The sequence below is a fragment of the Pygoscelis adeliae genome, unplaced genomic scaffold (genome assembly GCF_000699105.1).
Source record: "Pygoscelis adeliae isolate BGI_AS28 unplaced genomic scaffold, ASM69910v1 Scaffold513, whole genome shotgun sequence".
In the NCBI taxonomy this organism is placed as follows: domain Eukaryota; kingdom Metazoa; phylum Chordata; class Aves; order Sphenisciformes; family Spheniscidae; genus Pygoscelis; species Pygoscelis adeliae.
In genome coordinates, this window is record NW_008824591.1 from 622,915 (window position 1) to 640,627 (window position 17,713).

The 17,713-nt window shown below is 46.8% G+C and overlaps 1 protein-coding gene across 1 annotated transcript in view; it reads right to left on the bottom strand.

Annotated features, from left to right (window-relative positions):
• Nucleotides 1–5,171: 5,171 nt before the first annotated feature.
• Nucleotides 5,172–17,713, bottom strand: part of LOC103915418 (transcription factor HIVEP3-like) — a 14,858-nt gene continuing 2,316 nt past the window's right edge. Inside the window, exons 2-3 of the mRNA XM_009322229.1 lie at nt 11,404–12,464; nt 5,172–8,505 (exon numbers count right to left, since the gene is read on the bottom strand). Of these exons, the coding sequence (XP_009320504.1) occupies nt 7,612–8,505; nt 11,404–12,273 (1,764 nt within the window). The 5' untranslated portion in view covers nt 12,274–12,464 and the 3' untranslated portion in view covers nt 5,172–7,611. The remainder of the gene's footprint in view (nt 8,506–11,403; nt 12,465–17,713) is intronic.

Sequence of the window (17,713 nt, forward strand, 5' to 3'; positions counted from 1 at the left end):
TTATTGGGAGCAAACGCCCCCTCCCCGGGTCCTCCAGCCAATACTCCTTGCCTTCAACCACCATAAATGAAAATACAAGGTGTTATTAGGGTAGTAAAGGACCCAATCTTCCCCAAGCCCTGACTCTCACACATCCCACTAGGCCCACAGAGGCTCTTTGGATGCATGGAGCAAAATGCTAGATCCACTTCTACTGCACTTGGCAGACTCTCGGAGCAGGGACAACAGCAAGAGTGGGAATGCCCTGGAGCAGAGGGATGCAGAGCGTAGCACCCACCACCCAAAGCTTTCACAACATGGGAGAACCTCTGGGAAGAAGTCACCCAAAGCTGTGCAACTTTAGACTTTGCTGTTGCACATGCTTCAACCACTGGAGTTTTCTCATAGCCTTATGAAGAGGCCATGATTACTGTCTGCAGTTGGGAAAACTGAGGCATGGAGCAGGGACCTGTTTCCCCAGCTGAGTGCTGGGGAGGGGTACACTCAAATGATGAATAAATGAAAGAGCAGTAATTGCTGCAAAGCCATCCAGCTCTCGGAAAGGAGGAAGGTAGAGGTTCATGACCCTGCCACCAACATCTCTCCCTCCTCTTCATGCAGAAATGAGGCTTTTGTGAGACTAAATGGAGACCAGATGAGCTTCCCCACCCCTTCCCTCATCTCTCCCATCCAGCACAGCCACCGTGCTCAGAAACCAGTGCCAGGGGAGCCAACTGTTCAGGCTATGGGCTCTGATGTTTGGACAGGGAGCAGCTGGTTCTGCTGGCTGATGCAGCCCCAGCCGCATGGTCACAGACAGAAATCGGATAGAGATTTCCTTTCTTGACCTATTTTGCAAAGCCTCCCTCCATCAGCCCCCCCGCTTCAGGCTCTGAACTTGTCTGCAAGTGTCCATCAAAGGCTGGTCAGACTGCTGGAGACGATGGGATGAAGATGAGCAGGTGGGAAGTTGCCCAGAAGGGTTTACTGAGGCATAAAGGGAACGGATGGGCTGAAGGCAGCCTGCTTCGTTGCAAGGACAATTAGCAGGGGGAAATTACAAGCTTTTATTTTTTTTCTGGTTTTTGTTTGGGTTTTTTTTTTTCCTAATGGTGATGCTCATTTCAGGAGCAGCACTGGCGGTGGACCAGCCTCAGGCAGGCCTGGCTCCCGAGATGTGATGCTTGCTGCACCGAGGCTTGCATTAGCTGGAGAGCATGGTCGGAAAGGTCAGGGTTCGCAGGGGTGCCGGGGTGCAGCAAGCCCCAGAGCTGCTCCCTGCAGGCAGGGTGAACGGGCAAAGGAGGACAAGGAGGGGAGCACATTCCCTCCCTGCTCCAAAACACCCTCTTTAGGGTTGCTTTCCCCCAGCTGGCCCTGCGGCGGGGATGCCCCAGGCAGTGGGGCAGGCAGCACCCCACACCCTGGCGTGATGGCAGGGCAGAGGAGGGAGCACCGCTGGGGCTTGCAAAGCCTCTCCTAATCTCCCTGGCCAAGAACTGGGGTTGGAGCGCAGCCTCACTGGATCAGGCCCTCGATGTGTTTAACTTGGCAAGGACGCAGTGGGGAGAAATGCCCAGACGTGCCCTGGAGGGGGAAGGATGGTCTGGAGGGACGTGACAAGGAGGGAGTGAGGAAAGCAGCCCTCTCGGCTCGCGGGCAGGGCACGCTGCTTCCCCCGGCAGCAGAAAGCCCGGCAAGACCCCCCATAGCGTATGTGGCCACCACGGGATGCTGTGCAGCAGTCCAGGTTTGGGGGAATCCAGCAAGGAAGGACACCTCTTAAAAAAATCAAACCCAGTGACGCTTCCTGCAGATGGTCTCTGATCAGAGCACTGGATTCAGTCCGGCCTCTGCAGAGCCCCATCGGAGCATCCACCACACCGCTTTGCTTCACTACCTCTGCGCTACGAGGAAGAAATGCTGAAAAAAACCACGTTCGTGGCATTTCTGTTACGGCAGCACTTTACATGCAACTGGGGTGTTTCAGCAGCGATTGCTTGGGAGGGGTGGCTGCAACTTAACACTGGTTTATCCGAATTTGCCTCCATTGTTTTACAGCCCAGGTCCCTGACTGTGCTAAACCAAACTAAAATTAAAGACTGCCAGTCATGCAAGTAGTAATATGTTGGGATTTTAAAATTTATTCCAACATGCTATTTTTTTAAAAATATGCTCAGACTGAGCAGACAATCTGAGCTGTAGTAAAGGCAATATTATACTTGTAAAAACTTCTCATTCACAGTACAGATGTCATTTACAATAAGGGTCACAAACATCAAATACTGAGTATTTTTTCTTTTTTTTGTTTTTTTTTTGTATGTTTTTTGTTGTTTTTTTTTTACATCAGACTGTGCTTTTACCTGCATTTTTTTGCACTGATATAACCATACAGACATTGCAAGATGCAAGTGTAGAAACTGGAGTTAAAATAAAATTACAGGCAAAACTACCAAATTACATTGTACGCTGTACATATTTACAGTACCTTTTTTGGAATGTATTGCCATTTTAAGAACATATAGAAACTTTCTACAGACTATTCCACTTACAGAATACATACACCTTTTAGAAAAAAAGGCAAATATTTATCTTACATGAGACCATGTATATTAAATTTGCGTACACATTATTATTATTATTATTTTTTTACATTACATTTACTAAAGTGATCGTAAGTGCCATCATATCTCAGTAATGAAAACAGATTGGTTTTATGCCATCAGGACTGATTTTTTTAATTTTTTTTTATTTTTTTGTAAATAATTTACAATATGGTTTTATTTGTAAATACTGTGCAATAGATGGAAATATTAAAAAACAAAAGAATAAGAAAAGCACATGATGAAACCAAGTCAACAAATGAAAAACAATTGCAAGAACAGCAGAAAAGGGCTAGATCAAATTGTCCAGGATTTTGCATGAAAATTGGAATAATTTTAATGACTTCTGCGTGACCAAGTATATTGCTTGTTCAGGTGCTGTTTCTGTGGATTTAAAACAAAAACCAGGTAAAAATGAAAGCTGGCTTAAGGGAAAACCAACCCTTTTGCAAATTATTTTTTGGTGGAAGTGAAAGAAAAGCAATGGGGAGGTGGCCAGTTGTGCCTAACATCACTCCCGTGGAGCTGATGGTCAACCGCTGGAAGGGTGCACGGATGCTTTACTCTGGCTGACGGCAGGTAGGCATCACCCAGCTCTGCCTGCAGGCATCTCCTGCCGCGTCCAGCTCCAGGGCTCGGCAGGCGAGCGGGCAGTGGGACCGACTGAGCGCTCACAGCAAACCCCGGTGGCTTTGACAGGGCTCGAGCGAGCGCAGGGTTTGGGACCGGCGGGCAGCTTTTATCAGCAAGCCCGAGCACTGGCCGAGGAGTGTAACTTTATAGACACCAGGGCTGAAAATGTCACCCCTTAGGAGCAGGTGATGAAATACATTTCCCAGTCATAAGCTGTAAAGTCACAGCTACTTCATCATTACTTGTAAAAGTTTCCTGCTGCAGTTCCTGGGTACCCAGCCAACAAGCTGTGAATAATTAGAGCTGACAGAGATCTGCTTCAAGGCTTGGGGTCATTTTGGGGAGCCAACTGCCCCACTCTCCTCCTCCCATGGTCTGCTCAGTCCTGCAAAACACCGAGCTCTGTAACCTTGATAAAAGAAGCTAAACCCATGCTTAAGCACTATGAAGTTACTGAAACTCCAGAAATGCTTAAGCTTAAGCCAACATACAAGTGCTTTATTACCTCTGGATACAGGGCTTGGTACTTAACATGACTGCTTCAAGGAGTTATTTAAGAGCATGGGCCAAGTCCTCCATACCGAATTATTTCTTGGATGCCAGAGCATCCATTTGCCATTGACTACCTGCATTCATGGGATCTACCCAAGCAGTTTACCAGGGAAGGAAATATCAGAGTAGGGTTTTGGCTGATTAACCAGATACGTAACAAAGAGGAGCAGCCACCCTCTGGAGGCCACGTGCCTCCATGGACTATAAATTTAAGAACCTCTGCCATAAGAAAAGCAGATTTTATTTCTACCTGCTGATGAAAAGGAAGGGCTGAGCTTTGGTTTTTAATTTATTTGCCTATTTGCATTATTAATACATTCTCTTGCAAATAATACTGCTAACTGTTCTGCAAAGCATCTGTACAGATACAAACTTAGCCACCCCTGCGGCCTTTGTGGAAGGTAAATTAGGATTTATCATCACCCCTATTTTGCAGACAGAACAGACACCCAGAGTGATGTTAAAAGCTGTGACCTGCAAACAGCTTTCACCAAGTGTGACACAGGGAAGCCAACGGGTGCTCCAGATAGGAAAGGCAGCCACCAGCGATGGCTGGGCCTTCAGCCCTGCTGTAAATATCATGAACTCTGAAAATCGGTGGAGCTGCACCACTGTGCTCCTTGGCTGAGTATGAGGCAGAGGGGAGACACGATTTGCACAAGGTCACACTATGATTTCACAGAAGGGCTGGGGCAGCCCCTCGGGGGCACCCGCCCTGCCCGCAGATGGAGATGCTGGTGCCGGTGCGGAGGAGGACACCCTTCCCGCGGAGCTCTGAGCTGTCAGTGTGATAATTAGCCCTTAAATTTTTTTTTTTTTTTTTTTTTTTTTTTTTTTTTCTTTTTGTCCATTTCAGAACATCAGAATCTGTCACCACACAGCATTCCTAGAATACATGAGTTGTCACCCCGCCGGCCCCCCAGCCGCTCTGCTGGGAAGCCAAACCGGCTCAAGACTCGGCACAGCCTTGGGCGTTTTTTTGCCCATCTCCTGAGTTTTCAGCGATCCCCGCGTGCACCCGCTCCGTGGCTGCCAGGTGGTGGGTATGGGTTCCGAGCAGGGCGTGACCTGGGGAGCACCTCACTGCTGCATGGCCCTTTCCCAAACTCCTCTCCCCGCTTTGTTTTGGCTGCGGGCAAAGGCATCCGGATGGTCACACGCACCGCTGCCCCACGCAGCACCAGCTGCCAGCCTGGATGCTCTGCAGCTGAGATGCAGAAAGCTTCAACTCATCTTGAGCTGCTGGAAAAGCTTTAAATAATAGTAATAATAATAATAATAATTAATAATAATAATAATAAACCGCAAGAAAACAATGTAAAAACTTCTTGGTTTTGTTGGGCTTTCTTTTTTTCCTCTGTCCAGCAATGACAGAGAGAGAAAAAAAAAACCCATGCGAAGTATCAACAGGTCAAGGATTAAAATACAGTTACAGAAAGAAGCCGAGCAAATTTGATCTAGCCCAAAGCTCATGTCAAATGCACCTAACAAAACGAGGACGCTGAGTGCACAACTGCTGCATTATTTTTCTTTATGTACAATTTCAATATATATATATATTAAAAAAAATTAAATACAAAAAGCTACCTTGGAATAATGTTAAGAGTGTGACAAGGGCAAGGGTGGAAAAAGTGGCAGAAACCAGGAAATTCGAAACTGTCACAAGATTTGGTGGATGGTTTCCAGGGATGCTCACACCGACCCTGGCTGAGCAGTCCACTCCGAGTCATCTTGATATTAAGCACATGCTTAAAGCCCGAGTAGGATTTCAGCTGGTGCTTAAGAGTTTCACGGAACAGAGTTGCTACGCTGAACTTGAACTCCCAGCCCCTGCTCCTGCCATGGGATCTGGCCGGGTTTGAAAGCAGGACCAGCTCCCAGGCTTGGGGCCAAAGAGGGGGAGATGGGAAAAAAGGGAAACTTGATAAAAGTGCTAATTAAGGTATAAATGGGTTCTGGATGTTGTTTTGGTCAGTGTCACAGCCTTAATGTTATTTCCATGATATCTTCTTTTGTACTTAATTCCCTTTACAAGAAAAGAAAAAAAAATCACAGAAGATTATTAAAAAATTTATATTATTTGCCCGTGAAACGGGAACAGTTCATAGCTCATCAAGTCTGGCAAGGAAATATGTTCTCATTCAGGGTTTTGTTTGATTTAATTTTTTTTTAATTTTTTTTTTTTTAAAAAGTGTATTACGTACCCGATAAACTGGAACAGCTCTGAAAGAAGAAAGAACTGGTCCACTGGTTAAATATTTTTTTTTGTTGTTAAAATAAAAAAAAAGAGGTTTGTACAGATTCCATAGACCAGAAAACCCTCTGAAGTAGTAAAGAGCCTGCTGTCTGCTAGGGCAAACATGTATCGAATGTTTGTATTTTTAAAAGTGTGTTAATGTGACAGAGAGGAATGGCTCCATCGGGTCTCTCTGTATTTGGTATCATATCTATTGGCAGTAGAGGCCATTGCTCTGCTATGGATGGTCATAGTTAAAAAATTGCTCTGGAAAAAGTTACTGTGTATGCATAACAAGCTGATTGCAAACATTAACCACTCAGCATCATAACCTTTTTCTTCCAAAACACCAAAAAAGGGCCCATCTGCACAATAAGGACTACGTTTGCGACGTTCCACTTAAATAAATAAATAAAATTAAAATAAGACACAGAGTCACTCATGAGTTACAGAGCCGCAGGCGTGCAAACGAGCAGAGCACAAACTACTCCTGCATCCCTAGAGCTCAACGAAGCCAAACCAGCCGGGACCGAGCAGGGATGGGATGGAGGGAGCTTGTCCGCACCTAAAAAATTACGGAGGAAAAATGGTTGCAAGGCTGAGTTTACTTCCACTTTTAAACCAAGGGAGGGTGTTTACAGAGGGCTTCCAAACCCCAGAAAAGAGGGGCTCTCAGGCACAGGCATGACTTTGCCAGGGCAATGCCGGGGGCATCGCAGAGCAGCCGTGTGCGTGGGGAGCAGGCGCGGGATGGAAGGATTAAAGCAAGCAGGAGGCCGGCTCGTCCAGCGAGAGACACCATTCCTGGCACTGGGTCTACATTCGATACATTCCTATGTTCTTGCAGTTAAATCTTTGAAGAAGAACCTTTTTTATGTCCCTTTTTAGAAAAGTGCTTTGATGGGTTCTGCAGGAGGGAGGGATGCTCAAGATTCTTTTTCTCTTTTGAGTGACAATTTCTCTCACTGCGAATGAACCTCCCCCTACTCAAGGAAGTGCTAGTTTCATTTACAAGTTCAGGGTAAACACGTTTTTCAAATGTAAAGCAGTCTCAACTGTTTAAAGCACAACCATAGGCAATCAGAGGGATGCAAGAAAAAAAAACAAGCACTTTGCGAGAATTAAATAAAGCATGTAATAAATACGAATCATAAACTTCTGTACACAAGAGCAAGGGTTTGGTTTTCTTTTTAATCATTTAATCAATATAAAAAAGTTTTTCTGTTTTGTTTTTGTTTTCAGTGCATCTTCTTCCTCTTAAAATGCTTAACCCTTTCCTTTCTGCATCTCTCAGGCCCATAATAACGCACACCTAAATGGCAAAAAAGACAAGGTCTAACAAACCCCTTTCCAAAAAACTCTAAAAAAATATTCACAGCCTCAAACATTTTTGTACATTTCAAGCAACAAAAGGTATAGAAAAAGGCACAAGTAACTGCATACATGTGGAGATAATACCAGACTGGGACAAAGAAAACCAGGAATCTTCCATGGGTTTGGTCATTCACTAGAGTGCTTCTTATAGCGATGATTATACTAAAGGAAATAGTGTTGAAAATGTCTGTTGATTTTACATAGGAAGCCTAAAGTGGAACAGATGGTGGAGGCTTAAGTACTTCCCGTGTTTTCATCCACCTTGTTTTGAGTTTGACCTAAATCTGCGTGCTCTAGGTGTGGACTGCTCTTCCTGGAGGTTCCCCCTTGGCGACTGGGCTCTCCGGAGAGGTTTCTCCTCCGGACGGAGAACGGCTGGGCATGCGAATGGCTCGATGAGGGCTCGGAGAGACAGCCGGTGCTGCTGCTTCGGTCCAACGGCTGGGAGGGGAGATCTGAGATGAAAGTGCAGGATGATTCAAAAGAAGTGCTTGAGCTGCCAGATTGCTTCTTGCCCGTTTTTTTCAAGGGTTCTTCCCCGCTTGTCGAAGGCTTTGGAGAGTGCTCATCGGTTGTGCTGGGGCTGGCTGGGGATGCCGAGCAGCCTGACTGCTCCGCGTGGCTAGACTCAGCGAACATTTTTACCCTGTATTCCTCCTGGTCTGTCTTTTGCTGAAGCTCACTAGTCCTCATCTTCTCTTCTAAGTAACCACTGCTCATAAGCTCTGGGGACAGTGTGTACTTAGAAACCTTTGCAACCGGGGAGACGGATGCCGACGACGGCTCCTGGGGGACCTGTGGTTCCTTGTCCCTCTCAGGAGCCCGGCTGAGCTCTGCGAAGCTGCTGCCACCAGAGGCGAAGTATCCCGCTTGCAGGGACACAACTGAACTGGGCACCAAGCTGGGATGGGTGCTTGGCCTCGCCTGGACCATCTGGATGCCCCCAATGGGAATCATAGGATACGGGGTCCTCGTGAGCTGCTGCGAATGCAATGGGAGATGGCTGAAGACATTCTCCTCCCCTCGGCTGGGAGCGTGGACATGTATTTCATGAGGTGCCTGCAAGGGTCTGGAGCAGACGGGCTGCGTGACGCCAGGTGAGCATGCTGGGCTTCGTGGTTCTATCTTCTGCACCGGAGAAGGAAAAGAAACAGCTGAATCAGTGTAACGTACAAGTTACAGCATTAACATCATTAATGCTCACTATAAGGATTGATTTTGTTAACATTTTATTCTAATTTGTGGGACATTAATCAACTGAGGAAGATTTGGACCCCCAAACCTTTAAGGTAAGGAGCAACACAACCCACAGCATTTGCCTTCTGGGTACAAATATGCCCACGGTCTTTTGGGGCACAGATCCAGGGCTTTGGTTCAGGCTTGGATCATTATAAAATCATAGACTGGTTTGGGTTGGAAGAGACCTTTAAAGGTCATCTAGTCCAACCCTCCTGCAATAAGCAGGGACATCTTCAACTAGATCAGGTTGCTCAGAGCCCCGTCCAACCTGACCTTGAATGTTTCCAGGGATTGGGCATCTACAGCCTCTCTGGGCAACCTGTTCCAGTCTTTCACCACCCTCATTGTAAAAAATTTCTCCCTTATATCTAGTCTGAATCTACCCATTTTTAGTTTAAAACCATTCCCCCTTGTCCTATTATCAGAGTTGCCTCTGAAACCCTGGCAGAGGATGCCAGTGTTTCCTGCCATCCGAGCTGCTTTGGATCCCTTACAGTACATGGGGTTTCTGAAAGCCCAGAATAATATTATTTATTTTTACTGTAAAATACACACTTTATTAAAGCAGGATTACATCCTTACAGCTGCTAATTGTAAGGATGTTTTGGACCGGGTGAGAGATAGCATTAACTCTCCTTTGACACAAAGCATACCCATCAGTGTGGTCCCCACCACCACCCTCATGGTGTGGTCTGTAGAAATCAAGGGTTAAGACCCTACCATTTTACCTTTTCCTCTTTCTCTCTCGGTGCTTCACATAGTTTCCTAATGTACATCATGGAGAGATATGTGGCTAAACAGAAATGGATTAATTAGTGATGAGGTTATAACTAAACCCCTAAACAGGACTCCCAAGAAGAGGAAGCAACAGAAACTGAAATCAACTTTCCATTAAGATGGGGGTAGCTATAAAATTTGAGGATTCACTGGAGGGCATATTTCTTTGTAGGATTATGAGGAATTGCCTGACCCTGTGAGCTGGATTTCTATGAAGAGGCGACAGAGGAAAGCAGCAAAAGAGAACAGAAGAGAGAGAAAGCAAGAGCCACTGAATATGGTATATACTTGGTCAGCAGTCACAAGCCCAAACACTTGCTAAATCTCACTTATCCACATAAAGTCTTGGCAGAATCACCATAGGGATGCTGGGAAACCCCCAAACTATTCACCTCGATGGTGCAACAGCCACCAGAAGGAGAGACTATCTACTGCAAGAGCCAGTGGGAAGAGAGATGGTCATGACCAGGCCTGATGCACAGACTTAGCAGAAAGCCTTACACTGAAGCTAAGCTAAGATCATCACCAAGTTTCTAAGCAATGCATAGGGCACCAGTTTTGAGCACAGAGCTCCATTTGGGATCTGATAAATGCACGTCTGATATTTCTATCTTTTAACCTTACCAGGAACGTAATTTTGCAATGAAAGTCCAGCTGTCCATCTCGCTGATAAATGGAAAGTTTCCCATTCAGGTCTTTATTGTTGCTTTGGAGGCACATAAGAAAAGCAACAGTGGTGACTTTGGGGGCACAAAAGGAGCAGGAAAATGGAGAAGAAGGTATGTGTGTGAGAGTGTAAGTTAAAAGGTGTGACTGGGCAGATGAGCAGGGGTATACAATATTGTCTCCTACAATGGACTAGGGAGCTTAGGGGATTTGCTACAAGTAGTGGCAGTGAGCAGTTTTCCTGACGAAGATGTTTTAGAGTTGAAGGACCAGGGTTTCCACAGCCCTGAGATTCACCACAAGAAGTTAATTGACAGGAAAGGGAAATAGCACTCAAGTAAGCAAAAGTTTAGCCCTAAACCAAAATAGTATCTGAGAAGGTAAGACAAACACTCATAGTGGAAAGCAGAAGGAAGGCAGCAGCAAAAGACGGTACGTTATGATAGACACGGAAGAAATGCACACTGGGCAGCATGGCTTTTCTGGAGAAGACCTGGGTCAGCATCTGCTGCGACAGGTCCTCCAGGGGTTGTATAAAGGCCTCTCTCTTCCCAGTGCAGTCCCTAAGGGCTCGAGTCTCTCCTCACACCAGTTTCACAGCAGAGCAACTCCTGCAACTGAATCTCATGTTCATCAGCATAAATTACAGGACAGCCAGGCACTTCAGTAGAAATGGGAAACGTTCCACCAAACCCGACATCTAATTTGCCTGTAGCAGTGGGAGGAACATGCAATTTTCCTTTACCCATAGGATTTGATATGTCCAGCAGAGAGATTAAATAATTTTCTGGACCCAGTGGGAAACACTTCTCTGTGCTGAAGAGAGAAGCGAGATGAAATCAGAGATGTCCAAACAAACATTTCTCAACAGTTAATCTAACAGATTTGGCTGCCCATATGTACATAGCCCAGGAGTCACCAATAGAGTGCAATGGCTAGTTCAGATCTGGTTCAGGTCACTGAACAGTGAAAAATGGTCACATCTTCACCCCAGCTGGTGAAATTTCAGAAATGGCTATGAAATTCCCAGGAAAATAAAAGCCTCTTAGTGACAACTAGTCATTATTAAGCAGTCATCCTTACTGCTTGTCTCAGCAGGAGACTGGTTGGGTCAGGAGTGTAAATAATCCCTTGGAGAAGGGACAACTTTATTTCTCTTCAACTGAGAGGGGCAGGACCAAAATGGGTGCAAAACCCATTGCTGTCCGCTGTCACTTTTCTCTGGGTTACCTGTGACATCAGTCATAGTCAGAGTCACTGTGCATTTCTGCATTGCAACCTTCATAGAAAACATATCAGAGAACGTACTGCAGGGACTAGAAGGCAAGAGGGGCTTGAACTTACCAGCTTGGACTCATAGAGCTGTACGTTTTTGCCAAAGAACCTGTGAGGTAGAGGCATCGAAGATAATATCCCATGCTGGGCTTGATATGAGCTTTGAACTTTGTCATCTGCTGCTGATTTGCTAGTACCAGGCAAGTCCTCTTTCCCGGGGGATGGATACCTAGGCGACTCTGAACAGCCTGGAGACAAGACTTTCTTCAGCGATAAATATCTGACTGATGACATCTCTCTGCTCGGCGACGAGTGCCTCACAGGGGAGACTTCTCCTTCTGGTGGAAGGTATGTTCTTGGGGACAGCTCTCTTCTGGGGGAAATATGCCTGCTGGGCGACAGCTCAAGTCTTGGTGACACACATCTCAGTGGAGATGCCTCCCTCCTGGGAGAGACACGCTGGCAAGGAGACAACCCTCTCCCTGGAGACAGGCACCTTAGAGAAGACAGTTCTCCAGTTGGTGAAAACCGTTTCGGTGAAGTTTCATTTTTGGTTAATAGGTGCTTTCTCGCTAGCATTGGTCTGCTGCTGCCACCACCTCTGCCAGAGTCCTGGCTTGGAGACCACCTTTTTCTTGGGGAAGTGTCTTTTGAGGTTGACAGGTCCATAACTAAGGACATCTGTGGCCTTGTGACAGACTCTCTTTCAGCAGAAGCCAATTGTTCGGTGGAGGTCAAAGCTGGTCTGTGGAGACTCAAGAAGCTGTGGCACACAGCAATGTCACTGCTGTCTGCTGACCACTTTGTTTCCAGCCCTGAGGAGGAGGCCTGCTGGCCTTCACCTACGTTTTGGCTGCTGGAAACAGTTTCTTGGGCTAAGGACAATGCTATTTCGGTGCCTTCCTCTTGAGAAGATGGAGAGCCACCTGAAGAGTGCATTGGGAGGGTGGTATATTTGCCTTCCAGCAGTTTTAAAGGTGGCTCATCTTGGCTCTCCTCTTCCTCCTCATCTTCCTCATCTTCATTGTCATCATCATCGTCAGATTCCTCTAGGTCTGAAAACTGGTGTTCCTCAATTGGCTCAGATCCCTCCCGCCCCTCAGAGTCCTGGAATAGGTCTTCACTGGTTCCTGAAGGGATGGACAAACACAAAAAAGAGACTGTAAAACACATATACAGGGACTATTTTTGTGCTAAATCTGCTCAAAAGTTCTAAGGCGACAAGAGGAGAGAGGACCTGGCTATTTCCTAGATCTGATCAGCTCATGTTTTGAAGCCTGCAGTCTTGCTCTCTGCGCTAACTCCCCTCTTGATGATCCCAGTACTGAATCCCACCATTGGGACCTCCCGCTCTACCCTAATTTTGATTCCAGGCATTGCTCTGTCAACACACGCAGCCATCGTTCCCTGCTTCTGCTGTACACCTTCACACACCCTGCCTGCCTTTCTCTAGAAATGCAAAAAAGGCTCCTAATAGATGAGAACAGCAGCACTATCATCCTTTGGTGGGCTTTTTATGACTATTTGTTGCAATGGTGCCTACAAAATATCTACAGCTGCCAAAGTACGGGAAAGTTGCTGGGATGACTGCTCCCATCTTCCGTATGTTGGGCCTTTTCCTTCCTAGATTACATGACAGTTAAACATTAGCAAGACTGGACTTTTTTAAAAAAAGTAAACAATAGGATTGAAAGAACCTCTGTGGATTTTTCCTTATTTTGATAAATTCTAGCTACGATGCAGACACTTCTTTGTGGCAAAGGCTTTTGCTGTCTCTCTGTGGAAGGCCTTGCACAGGGATGCTTTGTTAATAAGAGCTTGTAAACAATGAGTATACAGAAAGGAAATTCTAAAGGATTTGAAATGTATATGCAGGTAAAAATACAGCATCACTCTTCTACTTTAAGAGCCAGCAGAGGCTTTCTGAGACCAGTACCAAGCTCCCAAGCAGATCGCTGCCAGCTCACCCGCTGCTCTGCTCTGCACTGAGAAAAATCTGCATTTCCCCATGCCAGATGTGCAGGGACCCTGGCAGAAATGCAAGCTCAGCCTGAAAAGGTCCATCGGGAACAGCCACTGGATGTCACTGTAGCTCAACAAAATTGCACTGTCAGGAGACTTTCCTGCAAGTCCCCACTGCTCTGGAGGGGCTAATAAAATACCAGTTTCTCAAGCTCTGTTTGTGCCAAGCATCAAGGCAATGGGTGCAGAGCTGCTGGGACACGCTTGGTCCCCGGCTTTGGAAGGAGAGTGCCTGGATGCTGCTTTGACACCTGCATGAAGCCGGCTAACTCATTGCAGCACTGCTGGCCTCTTTTCCCTGTCAGTTCAGCCTAGGACATTTTTTCTCCTCTGATGAACACTGAAACGGTTTTCCCTTTAGAGCTGCCATCTGTCAGCAGGACAAGCCGGAGGGGAAATTAAATGGACCTAATGCTGAGGCTGGACCACACCTGCCTGCAGCAGGCAGGGTGGGTTTCAGAAGGGGACATGGCCACACAGTGAGAAGTCACTGTGATCTATGGATAAAAGGTCTAATTTTGCTTACTTTGAATAACAGGGCCTTACTAGCAAATACTCATGAAGTATTTGGCATTACGAGTGAAATAAGACATGTATTTTACCAGGGCTGACTATCCATCCAAGAGTCAGCCTGAAATGCATCTCATTTGCTCCCCAGCATGTTTCAAAAGTATCTGCTAACTAGTCCATAAAGCGAGACCTACTGCAGAACTCATATAGCATGGAGGCAAAGTCAGCAGCTCTCCACCAAGAGGCTGATTTGCATTGTGAAATGCTTGTATAATGATGGTGTTTGCTGGACCCAGGATCCAGTGGCGGGTTGTTTGCAAACTCCCAAAGGAACTGATTCAGAACAATTATTCTGAACCACCAGTTCTCCCAGCTGTAGGGTGAACTGTGCATGTTTTTTGCTTGGAAAAGGAATGCATTTCACTACCAGAGCTATGAGCTAGTTGCTGTCTCTGGTTTCGGGGTTTGACACCTATAGGCTTCGGGATGGACAGGCAGCTATAGCCTCAGCCTCCACTGCGCAGCTCTGAGAGCCTTGTCCTGTGTGGTCTCCTTTTTTGGCCCCAGTCACACAACGGACAGACGCTGGCCGGGACAGAGAGCAAGGTCAGAAGTATGGAGTGAGAGAAACGTGAAGCCAGCTCTGCACTGGGGAGTTGTTTGCATTTGCAACCAAGGGAAACATTTCAGTAAGTCCTGGGACAGCCCAAAGGGAATTTGCTTTGGCCTCCTAACAGGCTCCTTGCAGGCAGAAAGAGAGCTCAGACCTGAGCCCTGGCTTCTTGCAATCGAAATACATTTTGCTGAGCTAATGGACAGAGAAAGGGCAAGTCAGGAGAAGACAGAGAGGGAGGGAGAGAGGGGGGAAGGAAGGAGAGAGGGAGCTAGTGAAAATGTGCCCTGTCAACGGCTTTGTCTGAGGGTTGCATGCCATTACACGTGTGTTATTCTAAGGTTATTCTACCAAACTGGTGCAATCACACCAAGCAAAACCAATGCAGGAGTGAAGAATTATATTCCAATCTCCTTTTATAGTAACACCCCTTACTTTCTCCTGCCCCTTAAATAGAAATAAAAACAATCAAGTGAAATAAAAATAGTTTACAATAATCCAGGGAGTTTTAGGAACTGCTGCTCCCTCCCCGCCTGCCCCCAAAGGAAAGCACGGCAATCTTCCTGTGCTGGTTTGTGTCACATGGAAAGAGTAATTTATTTTTTTTTTTAATTAAAATAGTCCTTGCTAGGCTCTGTTCTGAGCCTCTTCACAAAGAAGAGAGAAGACAATCTGTGGTTACACAGGGGAAGGTTCTTTGCAATCCACTACTCTGAGAACAGGTGATGCATGATACAGCTGTGATCTCTGATTTCTCATGTACCTTTCTGCCATTTCTATGTTATTTTCTCATCCATTCAAATAGCCCCAACCAATTCGATTTTCTGACCATCTTCTTGACTGTTTTATTTAGTATTTATTTGGCATTTATGAGCAATGGGCCTCCTTACTCGTGAGGCAGAATATTTGAAATTTCAGCAGAACTCCAATGTTAGCTTTAACCAGGTGAAAAAGAAGCTGGAAGGAAAGAAAGGAAACATCCTCCAATACCATGCCTTCCCGTTTTCACCTTTCTGCATTCCTTCCTGGCAGACCGTCCCCTTTACACAAACACAAATGGTCTTCATCAATGGGAGGAAATGGGGACTGTATATTTTTTGTAATTCTAAAATTACACGGATTGCTTGCATAATGCAATAAAGTCCAGACAGCACAACACATTCCAGTGAGCAGCCGCGCAGCCAACAGCAACAACGGGAGAGGAGTCCCTTCCGAAACCTAATGGATTCCTGTCCTCTGCAGTCTAGGTAGGACCCTTCTTTGCTGGGCTTAGGAGGTGTCACCCATCATGCATGGTGTTCAGCCACAAGGAGCCAGGGACCAATGATTTAATGATGGCCAAAAAAACCCGTCCCCTGGCTGATGGTCCCATCCTTTCCGCTGAGTGCTCTCCCAGCTGACCTGGGGATGCAAGGCAGACCTTTCTTGGGCTTTTGTTTAGACCTACTCTTTCCACGAGGCCAAAGGCTGAGACCAGCACAGCCTCATCATCTGCCAGACCTCTGTTTTCGCAAGCAGAGTGCTCCCATCAGCTTACAGCCTGGACGGGCTTTCGCACTGTTCGCACAACATGCTGCTGAGTGCACTACTATTAACCCTGTATGAGCCCGGGGATGACTGACTGAAGGAAATCATGAATGAAAGCATTCCCCTGGATTGGTGAAGTGAGCCCTTGCTGTTCTGTCCGCAGAAGCCTGCAATTACGTGTAACATAAATAGGACTTCTGCTTTGCAGGTTGTCAAAAGTGACACCCAATTAATGTGATTCATTAGTTCTAATTGACTATAATGGAAAGGTTTAAAATAACGGCTGTTCTTTTCAGAGTCGTGCAACCAACATTTCAGGAGCCACTCTCCTCATTCCCTATCTAGCTTTGATCTGCAGAAGCATCACCGACGGGTGGTATAACAGTAGGGAGAGATTTCTGGAGACCATCAGCTGATCAATTATTTTAAGTGAGTTCCCAGGCTGAAGGAGTTCTCCAGCAATCCCACATGGGAGCAGCCTCCCGCTGCTCACACCATGCCAACACGTTCGCTTGGGGCGGCTACTGCAAAATCCTTGACTAAGCTTTCTTTTGTCCATGCCCTCCTATGGAAAGGCCACAGCCAAGTACAGCACATCTCTGCCCGATCGAAAGTTTGCTCTGAAGAGCTGGAGAAAAGCAAAGAGTTCAAGCAGATTTAAAGGGAAGAAAGCCATCCCTTGAGGCAGAGTGGCACACTGTCGGCCAGGTCAGATATCCTTAGCCTTTGTTAGATGTTTATTCTGCATGGCCTGGGAGAACCCTTTGTCCATTCCTGTACATGTCAGGAAAGGCACTATGAAAGGGGGCACGGGTGTCTGGTAATGCCATAGGGCTTGCTCTTTCTCCCATGTCCTCGTCCCCTGACCGCCCAGGTGACTACACCCAGCCTGAACCAGAACCCAAGCCTGAAAGGGCACGGCACCACTGCACTGGGGGATCACTGGGGTGTGGGACTGGTTAACCAGTGGGACTTCCCAGATATCTCCTACAGGTTCTCTGCTGGCAAGTTGAGCTGTGGTCTGTTCAGGTCAAGCACAGTTGCATCAGCCCTCCATGCCACATTTGTCCCGGGACAGTGACACAAGCCCTGCAGCCCCATCAGATTGCTCTGCATCTGCACGTTCGTGCCTCCAAAACAGGGTGGCCACATCCAACCTCCCCTGCAGGAGTGGTCCCAGGGCCATGCTAATTCCCAAACTGTGCTCAGCATTTTTTTGGAAGTGTGGTAGATGGACTGAACCACAGATGTCTTGTTGATTTTTTCTGCAGTTTAAGTTGAGACGATGGCGTGCCAGTGCCTGCAAATATCCCCAGCACAGTTTAATTAACCAGCGTGGAGAGACCCCAAGGAAACAGCACACTGCAGAGGACAGCATTTCTAAGCTTCGATATCCAAAGACTGAGGCTTAAAGCACCTTGGAGAGTCCCAAGGGCCTTGGCTGCCTGGCGGGCACAGCCTCCCCAGCCCTGTGAACCACCCGCACTGCGAGCTCCCTCTGCAGCACGAAGGGCTGCAGCCTGCAGCAGAGCAAACCCCGTTCCCACCACGGGCTACGTAGGGAAACACACTTAAGTAATTTTTAATTACCTATGAAGCAGGAGGCATGTGACACTGCCCATGTCCCAGGAACCAGCCCCTCTCCCAGTAAAGCCTCTGATGGACTTGACCTCAGCAGGGGACCAGGGTGATAAGCGCTGTTTGTTG